The following is a 14,312-nucleotide window of genomic DNA, read 5'->3' as shown; positions in this document are numbered from 1 at the left end:
TAAGGACTCCAGTGACTGATGACCCCAAACTAATGTAGCACATATCAGTTCGGATAGCTTCAGGGAGCCTCCGGGGCTCACCCAGAAAATGGCGTTTCATTACATTCAACGCTGTTTTTTTATTTATATAATTATTTACAAGAAAGTACAATAAGGTATTTTTTACAATTTAGGCGTGTAAATTGTACATTGTCTCAATGCCTACAAAATGCAGTGTCTGAGGTGATCATGGTAGAAAAGTAGAACATGGAAATTTAAAAAAAAAATGAATGGTTCACTATTCATAAAATTACTGTATTCAATGTTGAGTTAAAACACAAATACTGTAGTGAATAAGCTTGAGTGAGGCGAGAGATTTTGCATTTAATCTATATAATTTAACCCCGCTAATGTGTGGCTAAGGAAATACACATCCACCCGCAAGGGAAAGTGAGCAACCTTAATAAGTCTTCATCTTGGAGTGTCACAAGGGACTTAGGAAAACTCTCTGACAAGTCCTTCTGCAGGATTCATTAAGACTTCCAATTCATTCATCATTTTAGAGGATGAGTGTTGTATCAATGAATGAGTGAATGTATCAATAAAAAAATGAAACTAATACAGCGGAAGGCCTATTGACCCTTACGAGGCAGCTTGTATTGGCCAATAGTTACTTCCTATAGTTACTTTATTATTATATTCAAATAATTTGTTGACCCAGTATTCTTCATTACAAACATATAGAGAGTTGTGGAAATCGTATGAGCATAATTGGTATACATATTATGCAATAATGGAATTTTTTACTATGACGATAACCACATGGGCATTTGTGACAATAACTGCATTTGCATAGTAAGTAATCATGAAATGATAGCAGGGTTATTTTTTCATGGGTCAAGGTAAACTCTAGTACAGCCATATAAGCTAGAATAGTCATATTAGTATCATTGGTACAAAACCCAGACAATAATAGTTTAAATCAACATACAATAATCATATTACCCCGTGAATCAAACTATGGCAATATCTGCACTTTGAGGGTTAAATGGTAAATGATTTAATACAGTAGAACTATGTAGCAGAAAAAGGGTTCTCACAGCTTAATGAGTAAGGCTGATGTGCTAATAAAAAATTGACTATAATAGTGAACCATTTGATGAATGAGTAGGTGGTTTGAAAACAAGTGCCACAGATGTAGATCAATGCCTCTTGTAAGGTTTACTGATCTTTTTTCTTTGCATGATAATGAAGAAATAGTAAGGGTTAGGCCTTGACCACGTAACTTTACCAGATCAATACTGATTACATTACTTATGTACTGAATACACAAATTGACGAGAATAAAAAGAACTCGCATAATAACTGCCATAAAACGGCAGCAGCCGTTTTGTACCTCTATGACCTTGATGAAATTTTTTTTCGTCGTAATCCTTTTCTACTGTATTGAACTCTCTGGTAACTAATGTTTCTAGGATTTTACTGTTATCCCATACAGCAATAGTGCTTCCTAGACACTTAAATAATTACTCATAGATGTAATTTATCTGTAAATAATAGCTCATAGATGTTAAGCATCTAGCAGTAAGCACATATTGCAGTAATTCAGGGATATATTTCTGTTGCTTTGGTTGGACATGGGCTACAAGTTGCCATTTCATCTTGAACTAGAATTAAACTAGAGCTGTATTTGCAGCATTTCTTGATTTATCGAAGGGTTGACTCTTCAGAATTTGTTTTAATACAAGTGAACCTCGATTTTATGTGGGTATACATTCTTAAAGATGCTGCTTAGGTATATGCAGTAGAAGTTTTAGCTACCAACCTTGCGGGGGTAAATAGCACGTATTTCAGGACCAAGAATGTTGTTATATTCAAAATTTAAATTATGTATATACAGTACTAGCAAATTTAAGTTTTATAAACATAATTTAACACAAAATTCATAGAACAGCAACTTCTCAAAACTGGCCATTAGCTTTTCTGTGGCCAAAACTCAGATTAAAATAATGTTTAAGGATATATGGCTCTATATTCATCCTCAGAATAATACTATTGTATGGCACCTTCACTGAGCCTATCTACTATTACCAATAAACAAAACACAATTTTAATTTTATGACTGACATCTGCTTCTGCTGTTATAAAAGAAAAACAATAGTGACAATGTGAGGAAGAAAATATGGCGAAGTTAGTACATTTACATGTACTCTCATCCCTACACAATCCATATAGGTTCAAGAGTTGACAATAAATTATGCAAATGGGGCACAATTTATTTATTGCATGTAAGTTATGGCTGCATAAACTTGAGGTTCAACTGTATTTAAAATATTAGAACAGATTATTTCTGTTGACGAAACCATACTAGAAATTGCAGAGACCGACGACGTTTTGGTCCATCCTGGATCATTATCAAGCCGATTGTGGTTAAATGGTAAAGGAATTAATACAGTAGCAATATGTAGCAGTAAAAGATGTCTTATGGCAGATTGAGTAAGGCTGATGAGCTTATAAGAATTGACTAAAATAATGAACCATTATTAAAATAGTGAACCACAATCGACTTGATAATGGTCCAGGACGGACCGAAACATCGTCGTCTCTTCAATTTCTAGTGTGTGGTTTGGTCAACATTTTTCAGCCACGCTATTGTGACTCGTCATTTGCAGAATATTTCTGTTTTGTAATTTAAAATGTTATGTACATGTGTATTCCATGTATGATGTTTCTGTAAATATTAAGAGCCCTTGTCCACACCTGTTGGGAGCTGGTCACTTGTAATCTGTATGCTACATATTCATTGTGCTTTGCCCCTTGATAATGACCCACCCTCTCTTCCCCACACCCCCAGCGATCCACAGGAGTCTCAGGATGCTTCTAATCCTTTCGATGAGGAGGAGGACCCACATAGTCAAAAGTGAGGGATTAAAACGTGCCTTGGTTGGGGGTGATGCAACTTGGCTTAGGTGTGCTCAAAGAAACATATTAACTGTGCTAAATATAATAAATATTAAACTAAAATTGAGTTTCAAATAATTTTTGTGCTGTTGAAGCTTTTCAAGATAACTCCCTTGCAGCTTAATAGGGCCGCCAAGTACCATCACTCTAGCTCGGACAAAAACCATACTTATTGAATGCATATGTATTTTTTGGATGTACTTAATTATTATTGTTATTTTTAGGTTAGCTATGTTTATGGGAAATCTTACCACATATTTCTGAGACTTTAATTTACTGTAGATGAACAGGCCAGCATCATCATTTTTTATTGAAGGTGTATTACCGTACTTATAATTTTGCATGTATAGTAGTTAATAATGCAGCTTGTCTTAAAAAGTAGTTCTGTACCTGGGTATTTGTATGGTATTGTCAGTTAGCTAATATTGTGCATGCTTAGTTTTGCCTTTATATATTACTGGCTGATATTGCTATATCTTCACTTAGAAAGGCTAGCTATTTCATACTTTGTGATAAAATAACTGGCTTCACATGCTTGAGCAAGTAGTCACATCAGGCTTTGCTTTGTTAATAATCAATATAGTTATTTGCCCACCACACATTTTAACTTAATCTGTATTCTTCTTAAGGAAAGAAACATTCCAACCACTGAACTGTCACAGCCATTGCCTAACTTGCCATGTGTTGTCATATTTCCGTCACTGCCTATTTACACCACTCTAGTTACATACTATTATAATAATTGTTTGCATTATTTTTCATTCCTTTTCAGTACATTCCCTTTTATTCCCTATATTCTATTCTTATTATTTTGTTCTGCCTTTGAAAAAACTGTTGATTGGCTTGTTATTAATATAATTGATTGGCCTGCTGTTTAATACATTTTTACATTTCTTAATTATTACATCATTCTGGAGGTGGGTCTTGGTTTTCTTGTACACTTGAGCTTCGTCTTGTTTTTTGTCCCGTTTGTCTGCTGGTCTCTGATTCACTAGATTCTGATCCACTCTTGGCCATCCCTGGTCATGAACCGTATTGTTTAGCTTGTTCTGATCCACTCTCAGTCCCAGGCTTGGCTGGAGTTTTGGATGGGTAGTTTCAGGGTCTACATTTGACCTTGTCTTTTGGGCGCGTAGCTTCCGGGTCTAAGTTTGGTCCTTGTTTTAAACTATCAAGTCTTTTGTCTAGGCTCTTGTTTGCTTGCCTTCTTAAGTTTTGAGTCACTCCTTTAACAATAGATATTAGTTTCTAGCTGCCATCTAGTTTAGTCTTGTCAGGCAGTAATATGTGAAGTATATGTGCCTTCCTTGTTTAAAAGGCTTTTTTTTTGTTTTTGGATATAATTATTTGTGAGTGTTTTCAACAAATCACTTCAGACTTTTGCAGCTTACTCATCCAGTGGCTGCTTTTTACAACATTTTGAGGTGACTTGAGCTTCCAGTGAGGTAGTGGGACAATCCTCCTGGTAGCATTCTTTCCTTTTTCAGCTTCTTGACCTCTGTCAATTTGCTGCGCTGGAAATCAATCTTTTTGTGCGTGTACAACAATGTTTTAATCTCTAAGCTTCTAGTCTCCTTTCTTGTTGGCAATTGGATTCCCTTCACGTTTTGTTGTACAGTATTAGGATTGTGGAGGATGGGGGTGGGGGGGGGCAGCATTCGCATCTGAGATGGTATTGGTCCTGGCATAAGCTCTGAGGAGCCACTGAGAGGCCCTCATAAAGTGGCATTTCATTACCTCAATGCTCTATTTTTACTTGCAAAGAGGTGATGTGGTGGATCACCTAAAAGGGAAGCGTGCCCCTTCATGTCTGGTGAATGCCTCAGATACTGTTGCTTTACTTCAACAAATAGAAAATACGTAAAATAAATTTAGTATACAATCTTCCTATTTGTTCTAATGTACAATAGAACAATCATATGCAATCAGTGCAAAAGCTATAAATATACAACGGTTATTCACTGCACAAACATAAAACCTGGGCCTGCAGGCTGCTCCAAGCTACAGCCTGTTTGACCAAGCTCTCGCAAGTCAAGCCTGGCCCCGGGCCAGGCTTGGGGAGTAGAAAAACTCCCAGAACCCCATCCAGGTACAAAACAATTATACACTTTCAAGAATCCTGACACAGCTGGCCAAAAGCTACCCCTAAAGAAGGTAATACCTTCTGTCCATCATGGATTATACCTGGAGTGGGTAGTGGGAGTTCTTCTACTCTCCAAGCCTGACCTTGGCCCAGGTTTGACTTGTGATAACTTTGTCCAAAAGGCTGTTGCTTGGAGCAGCCCACAAAATCACATATCCACTACAACCTGGTAGTGGATATGTTTTTGGTTTATATAGGTTTGTCTGGTACTTCTCGTAAGGATGTGTCTAATTTTTTCTTCAAGTTCTTTTATTCTGCCGATATTTCTTCTGCTTGCTGGGAGGGTATTGAAAACCCATGGACCTTTGATATCCATACTGTGTTCTTTGATTGTGACTATGGCAGTCTGGTTGACCAGACAACCTAGAGGTCTGGTCAGAACCTGGGGCACAGAGACATTGATCCTCAGAACCAACACAAGGTAGATAAGGCATGGCACTTCTATACTCTTCATTGGCTCTATTCATTTCCTACCATATCATTCACTCCAGTATGTTATTTTACTATGTAAATTGGGGAACTGTCCTTCCAGTATCATCCATGTATATATTACGTGATACCATCTCCTTTCTAGAGAGTGCATTTTTTAGAGTTTTAAGATAGTCCTAATATTTTAGGTACTTTATAGGGTGTTCTTTTCATTTATGTTCTCTTTATTCCCTCTACTTCAACAGTCTCCTGGTTTGAAAGAAGAAATGAGTACCAAACTGTACTCAAGGCAGGAAAGCACAAGAGACTTAAATAGTATGAGCATTGTGGTGGAATCCCTGAATTTGAAGGCTCTCATTATCCATTTTATCCTTCTCCTAGCGCTGTTATATTTGTTTGGTTATGCTCCCTAAACGGTCACCAGATACCATTACTCTCAGATCAATTACATTTTGTTTTCCTTCGAGTAGATCCGAGTGTCTTGTACCCTGTATTTCATTTAAGGTTTACCATACCTAAGTTTCTGGAATTTATCACTATTAAAAACCACGTTATTTCCTGTTGTCCAGTCGAAGACTATTGATGTGGGTTTGTATTTTTTTAAGACATGGACATGGAATCTTCATGCTGATTTTTGTATGATCTGTGAGTTGTATTTTTGTCTATATCTGATATAAGAATGAGAAAAGCAGTGGTGCAAGGACTGTGCCTTGGGGTACAGAGCTTTTCACTGTGCTTGGACTTGATTGTTTGACTGTCACTCATTGCCTTCTGTTTGACAAGAAATTGAATATATACATCTCCCTACTATATCTGTTATTCATATTCATCTCATTTTGAGCTGTCACTCCATGGTCACATTTATCATGTGTGACCTTCACACATTTGCTGCCTCCCACCTCCCGCACATTTGCTACCACCTTCCCCAAATTCACTGTCATTCCCAACATTTGCAGCCACTCTCCTCCCCTCCCACTGGGCATTTTCCACACAGTGCACTGGTTATCATCACTAGGGTGCAGCAAGAATCTGCAAAGGAAGCCACTGCAGGTCACAGCACACTTCATTAGTGGAGATTGCTCCCAATGAGTGGTTGGTAAATGGACTCTTGGCATCGCTCACTACTGAATGCTTTCTGTTAACACTATGTAATCTCTCTCTTTTCAGAAATTTCTTCCGTAGCATCTTCCTCTTCTGCATCTTTAATCTTCTAATTTACAACTTCTAATAAATCATTAACATTTTTCATTCTTGAGCATCTTTGTTTTCTTTACATCAAAGAACATCCTCACAAAAATTGGTATGTCTTCTTTTATGAAATCGGATTCCTCAAGGACAGAAACATCATGCTCGTCTAACACGCATTTTAGGATGTATTATATTACAATATTGTAGTCAAATATGGACATGAATTTTTCTCGATCTTAAACTTGTTTGATCGATGTTTCTCTAGTAATCAGAACTCAAGTCTATAATGCCATTTCTTGGGTGAGTTTTGTTATTGTCCATGTATCAACAAAAGGAATTACCTTTATAAGAATGGTTTATTATAACTTTTATCAGTTCTTAATTGTATAATTTTCATTACTGTGTAAAAGAAAAACTAAATTACCATATTTTATTGGCAATGAGCTTAGATGTCCTGTTCTTTGTTATTCTTTTTGTGCTTGCATATTGAACAGCTTTGATTCCTTATCTGGATCAGCAACAGCAGCTTCACAAGGTACTCATGTTTTCAGCAATGGTGTTAGTGGTGACGACGACGAGTGGGATTACAGTGATCGTATGGTGGACCCCAACAAGCCAGGTGTGCCTGTCAGGGCACTCTATGATTATGAAGGTGTCGAGGCAGATGAATTATCATTTAAAGTTGGTAAGTACTGTACACCATAATAATAATATAGTAATAAAAATAATAATACATTTTTTATTATTAATATTATTCACAAAAAGTACATCACTTTTAGTACATCGTTACAGTACATCACTAAGATTTACTTATTATTCTTAGGGATTTATGGCTTGGGGACCATTCAAGCTTTTTTTATATTACAGTACATAACATGAAATGAGGAAATCAAAATAAAGTTTTAGTAAATGGTATTACTTTTATTATAAAGTCATAATACAAATACTTTTGGCTAAATCTAAAGCTAATTATTTAAAATCATTAATTACAATTATCATCAAGCAAAAAAAATGCAAATATTTGGTCCAATTCCATTGCAAATTTTAGATTTGTCAGCCTATCATGTCAACTTTTTAATGTTTTGTATTTTCACATTATACCTTTTGGTAGGCTTGGGACCACCCTCCACATGTCACCTTGAGATCTATCTACCTCTGCTTGGTCTTCTGCTGCTTGGCGATTGACCGCCCTTTCTGTTCCGGGGTGTTTCAGGCACCACTTGTTTGCCTTTGAGTAGGGGTAATTTGCACTGGTTGGGGTGCAGGGTACTGCACAGCTAGTTTTCACCTCTCATAGCGGCCGCCTGTTCTGCCTGGGTACGTTGTCCTCTTGCAGGGTTTTTCTTTTGTTTCTTGTTTCCTGCCTGGTGGGGGTTCTCCCCCTTGGTTTTAGTTACCCCTCTATTGTTCTTGGTCCCCTGGCTGGCCTTCATGAGTGGACACATTTTGAGGTTCAGCTTTTAGCAGTTGTCTTGTTAGACTTGAGCGCCGGTTAGCAGTACCCTGCTAGGGCTTCCCTGAGCGTGTTTCCGTCTAAGGACCCTGGGAAACCCCGCGGGGGCTCTTGGGTCCAATGGATGCGTCCCCTGAGTCCCCCCCTTGCATTGTGCGAGTTTGGAGGTTGCTCTGTACCCTTGTCTCAGGGTGACATTCACCGCTTCTTCCTCTGTCATGCTGCCTGCTGGGTCGGTGACGCCTTCGACCAAGAGTCCTGCGAGTTTTGTTGCTTGTTTGTGGCTCGGTATATGCAATCCACTGATGACTCTGTTCGGGTGCAGGCAACTCAGGCATTGCATGCTCGGTTTAGGTTGCTGCAATGCGCTAGGTTGGTTGCTGACCCAGAAGCCCTGAGGCTGCCCTGTTTTGGTTATAGGGACCCGGACATATCGATTCCTGTTACTATTTTGAACGTAGTGATCATATCGCCTCTTTTTCTTCTATCTTCTAGTTTTTGCATATTTAATGCCTCCAACCTCTCCTCATAGCTCTCATTTTTTTTTCAGTTTCTCAGTTTGATAACAAAAAAATTGTGTTCGCAATAGAATTTCCTACAGGTGTATATGCATATAATGTCCAAAAGCCCGGTGTGACTCCCAACAGCAAAGCCTAAATTCGGCAAAAGTTACCCGTGAGCGCACAAAATCAGTATGGTCATATGGTCAGCTCAACCATGATTCCGATCACCTCCCTTTCTCAAGGCTCTCAAAGGATCAGTGACAGGAACTCCATAGACAGTTCGATACTTTGCCAATCTTTGTATATAAAGTTTCTAGGCCTTTTGTGGGAGTCTGATTTTTGTCTGAATCAAACATGGTCAAGCATGATTGCAATTTTTGCCGAGTCTCCTAGATTCAAGTTACTAAAGTCGAAATCAGTGAGCAGTCGGTTTACAGCACTACATAATCTTAAGAAAACATAGCATCATGCAGATTAATTTTAATTACATTAGGCAATTAAACAGTTATCATGTTTATGGTAAACTTAAAAATATTATAATTTATATTAATTTTTTGTATAAGTGAGGTATTTCCTGCATTGTAGTGCTTCCATGGATCACTGATGGCAAGAAATCTACTAGATGTGATTTTAATGTAGCTTTTCTTTGCCATTAACAGGTTTGTGACAAGTTTATGCAATGTGTTACAAATTTTTACCTTTTCAGGTGAAGTGTTTGAAAAGCTGGAAGATGAGGATGAACAGGGCTGGTGTACAGGACGGAAGGATGGACGCATAGGTCTCTACCCAGCCAATTATGTAGAATTTGCTTAAAATCTTATTCCTACATTCAGTACTCAGTATTCATACCTGGTCAGAGGATTGGGGCAAACTCATCTAAATTTATGTACAGTATAGTAGTTACGCCATCAGACAAACTTTTATATTCGTAGAATATTCTGTTTAAGGGCTGTTCTAAGTGATTGTCTTACCTCACAAATTTATAACAAAATTACACAAGACAGAAGTATATTGATTACTTACCACAATATCTTATATATGTTCCTCAGTTTATTCACCATGGCAGTTATTGAATTAATTATGTATACATTTAATTTGATCTGCATTTTTCCTGCTGCTTTTGAGGAGACAATGCAGGCACATCTATGTATATTGTATTTGCAACTATTAACTGATGGCAATGCTGTACAGTTAAACCTTAAAAGTAATAAATCCTCATGAAAGTGGGACTTGAGGTACAGTAACGTAATGATGAAGTGATGAACTCTCCAGAACACTATAAACTTGTAAACTTTCAGTGAATTACAGTTTGCTTTTATGCCTTGTTGATACTCTAATGATGGGCTGCAATTGTAGATAGCAGTTAATGCCACTGCATCTTTATTGTAGAAGCAGGGCTATAGAAGCAACAGTGTCTGTATGGTGTAGCATATCTTAGTAATTTCACATAATAGATACCTCTCTTGCTATTCCCAAAAATGGTTCTGTATGAGGTAGTGCATATGAAAGGAAATGCATATGTTATGTGGTAACATCTGCTGCAGTCATTATGAATATTAGGAGCCATTAAAATGTGTGTTTCTGTTACCCAAATATTTTAGGTTATAAGAACTTCACAGCACTCTGTCATACTATTAATTTTTTTTTTAAACATTTTCGTGATTAAATTAAATGACTTGCATTGAAAAAAGCACACACATTTAAACAAAAATATACATATATTGCTTTTTACAATTATGTAAGTGTATCATGTATTTTGAGTAACACTATGTTTAAGGCCCTTATGGGAATATTCAAAGATGTCTGAATGTATATTTGATGACGGATGTAAGCCAGGCATTTGGTAAGTTCAGTAGATGTACAGTATAATTGTTAGTGGGGAGGACATGAGGTAGAATGACACCAGATGTTTGGATGCCTCGCTGGCACTTTATTATACAACTCTGCATTGCCCCGTTATATGGGGCATGAGTTTAGAGTTTGCCGAGAGAGAACAAAGTTACCAAGGAAAGATGACTGTGGGTATAAGAGACCATTGAATGTTTAGATTTGTGTTCTCAGTAATGTCCTGGTAATGCTGCATATATAACGAATGTACATAGCACTTGTTTTATTCCAGTAACTAATGTGTACATAATGTTATTTGCATGGTGTAGGCCCTTCACTGTTATGTAATCACTATGTTTCAGTGACCTTCTACAACTATTTATTTTGATAGGATACATTCATACAAAGATTTCCACGTTAGCTTTATATCGGTGAAATAAAGCAGGTGATATTCATTTTTTTCTGTTGTTCTATAATAAAGAAATTCATAAAAATTTATGTGGTCATCAATATAAGGGTCTGTGATGATTGTCCTTGTTATTATCCCAGGAGAGTTTAATCTTAATTGAAATACATTGGATCATCTTTCTTGTGTTTTATAGTATTCATATTAATGATGTTACCCTTTATTATTTTTGCTTCAGATGTGAAAATATCAGCACTTGACAAAAATATAAGAAAATATATAATGTGAGAATAGCTTTTCTTGTAATTAGCAAGGCTGAATGAATATAAAGAATCAGAACTGAAAAGGGAGATTTACAGCAATTCCTTGATGGATTGTTGTCAGTCCTATAAATTTTGTATTTAGTGATGGATGTTTCTTGAAATTTATTGTACTGATCGTTATAGGTCATATAATGAATGTACAGCTTGTTTGTTCCAGTTACTCCTTCAACTCATGCTTGAGGCCTGTGTCATTGCTTGGCTCTCAACATTTTTGTTTCATCTTGTGTGGTTTTAGACACAAATTTTTACTGGCTGTACAAGGTATGCATAATTAGTTTTCTGAAGTGTTTATAATAATTAGCACTGTGGCATTCTTTGGCAGTAAACCCAATTATCTTGATAATGACAACCAAGATTTTAATGAATGAATTCATTACTGCTAAATTTTAAGAAGTGGGGTTTAAAGCAGTGGCCTGGAGCTGTTTGTGTAGAGTTGTTGGTGATGTGTAGACTGTTGGCAAGTCCAGGTGATGTGTCTGAGTACTTGTCTGCTTCACTATCACTTAAATTAAGATCAGGTATTGTTTTATAGGTATCTGAAGGCGTCTAATTTCTTTAAAGAGTTATCTTATTGTTGAACATTCATTATAACTCGCTCATTTCAGTAATGCATTGAAGAATTATATGAAGATGGTTGCAAAAGAAAAATTAAATTTCCATCTAAAATCTAGAACAAAATCTTAATCTGAATAATTAGCACCAAAAGTGTAGCAAACTTTTCTCTATGTTGTTCCTATATAAAGAATGAACATAAGGATACCTTTATTTTCTTTTATACTAGAAACCTTTGAGATTGTTAATCAAAACTGGGGACTAAAAAACACTAACTCCTCCTCATGCAAACCATAGCTCGGCATTAGAGTATAATTTAGTAGGTTACATACAGTACATTGAACCATTACCTGTGGTAGATTGTGTGCTGTGATTTGGGATTGTCCTAATTAATGGATGAGAAGGGACGAGTATACCGTATAGACTCTATGACAAATCATGATGATTTGATCACCTTCACCAGTCCTCTCCAAGCATATTTTTCTATTGTCTTTATAAAATAGATAGTTTTGTTTTCATTTTTGGTTTATAGTTAAATTTTTTAAATTTTTAGATCCATTAATTTTGTATGCCATTTTTCTTGTACATATACTAATTTTAGAAGACTGATTTATGATATATTTCACTGCTCCTCTTCATTGAAATACTGTTTATCTTCTAATAACAAATATTATGGGTCTTGCAGTGTTAGTGCATAAAGATACTAGTGTAAGTAACCACTGTATAGCAATAAGTCCCTAATTTACATTAATAAAGTATTTTATAAACCAAAATTTAAGTTGATGGTTAACTACAGGACAGAGTTCATGATTTAGTATATTATTTTGTGGTTTATTAGTACAAGTGCCTGGTATTAATTGTTAATTTTTATTTATCTGGTAGTGAATAAATTATGTTTAAGAAATATTTGTTGAATTAAAATTTTAGTAGAGTATTAACCAATATTTTTTTTCTTTTAAAGTTGAGAAATGTGGTCTTTGAAATCACTTCACCCATTACAAGAAAATATATTCATCAGCAGCTGATAGATGAGTAATTGCTAAAGAGAATAGCTACTGTTATTTGTTGATTTTTTAACTGATCTAGTTTAGTGAACCGTTTCATTTTATGATTTATACAATACAGGTATAAGGAACAGGTATACAGGTTCCTTATATTTGTATAAGGAACAAAATATACCCATTTACCTTGTGATTCTGATTTAAAGTTCAAACTTCTTAATATTACTGTAATTAATAGCATGTGTAATAATGTAATTATTTCAGCAACAATTCTGTACCTGACATCTTTTAAAAATGTTTTCATAGTCATGATACTCTTCAGAATTAAATCTTTAACTGTACAGTTCTTGTAATAGATGTATATGTTTCCCAGTTAAGAATTTTGTTAAACAAAAATCAATATCTTTACTAATTGACAATTTTTGGATTATAACCTTTAATTTTAATTTTGAGAAGCTTGTTTTCACTTGAAACTTCAATTGTAAGGATATCAGTATACAAGTTTAATGGCCAAGCTTGACACAGACTTTCTTATGACACTAATACACCTTTTATGTACAGATCCCTAAAATCTGCTCAATAATAGACTCCAAGAAACACCAAAATGACTGTCATCTCAAATAAATGAATGTATAGTAATATATATATATAATTTTTGTTTTCTAACCTCATGATTTGAGAATCTTCATGTGAGATGAAAGAGTAGAGGACTAGAAGACTACAAATGTGCCAGTTTTTGGCTTTCAAACACAGTTATCATCATATGTTGATCCCCAGAGTATTACAATTATCTTAAGATTGAATCCCCCCCGTGTTGCCGCCTCGCCGTGTAGAGGGGCTCGCGTACACCTCCCTGGGACCGGCGAGGGTTGCCTTTGCCCCCTCTTTGGGTGGTGTACGTGCAGAAGGGCACCACGTGGGGCCTTGTGAGCCATTGGACCACCTGCTAAAGGTGTCGCCATGAGTGGATGGTTGGGTGTTCAGGCTGGGGCGAGAGAGGGAATGGAATCTTAGCACCAGTGTGAGAGAATGGACAATGTAGGACTCCCCTGCTGAAAAGGGGGGAGCACCGCTGGGGACGACGCACCCTTCCTGCACTGGCCCGCGCCCGGCCTCCCTGGCTGCCCTGATAGGTGGTATCCCTTGGTTCCAGGTCCCAAACCTTTAAATTGATTGATGCATGGATGACGACACGACTTCACTTACCCAGACTCATGGGGTGGGCGACCAGGCCCCTGAGTTGGACTGTCCTGGAAGACCAGGCTCTGTATCCCCCGCTACAGGGCCCAGTTTACGCCCAGACCGGACTACTACTACATGCTCCCCTCCCTCCCTCTGTGGTTGGGTCAAGCCCCAAGCCCTCTGTGGTGACCACCTCGTCCCCTTGCACGGCCCCATCTCTCATTGACTACTGTGCCTTATGACCCCCCTCTCTCTCTAGAGGTTCTCACCGCCGTCCCCGCCACGGCCACTCTCGTATGCTCCTTTCCCATATTCATACCATGCCTTGTTTAGTCCTGCTACGTGGACTAAGTACTTTGACGTCC

At 37.0% G+C, this 14,312-nt stretch overlaps 1 protein-coding gene across 18 annotated transcripts in view; it reads left to right on the top strand.

Annotated features, from left to right (window-relative positions):
* The window catches only part of Synd (protein kinase C and casein kinase substrate in neurons protein Synd), a 193,792-nt gene extending 180,375 nt beyond the window's left edge, over positions 1–13,417 (top strand). For 16 of the 18 annotated variants that reach the window (XM_069331805.1, XM_069331816.1, XM_069331803.1 and 13 more), the window contains 3 exons: positions 2,834–2,899; positions 7,252–7,385; positions 9,363–13,417. In XM_069331805.1, coding sequence (XP_069187906.1) covers positions 2,834–2,899; positions 7,252–7,385; positions 9,363–9,469 — 307 coding nt within the window. In that variant the 3' untranslated portion in view covers positions 9,470–13,417. The remainder of the gene's footprint in view (positions 1–2,833; positions 2,900–7,251; positions 7,386–9,362) is intronic. The other 2 variants (XM_069331813.1, XM_069331818.1) reach the window with 1 other exon arrangement.
* The last annotated feature ends 895 nt before the right edge of the window (positions 13,418–14,312 follow it).

Source organism: Procambarus clarkii, chromosome 26 (genome assembly GCF_040958095.1).
Source record: "Procambarus clarkii isolate CNS0578487 chromosome 26, FALCON_Pclarkii_2.0, whole genome shotgun sequence".
NCBI lineage: Eukaryota > Metazoa > Arthropoda > Malacostraca > Decapoda > Cambaridae > Procambarus > Procambarus clarkii.
Note: the sequence above shows the minus strand (reverse complement) of the source record. Positions and strands in the feature narration are given on the sequence as shown.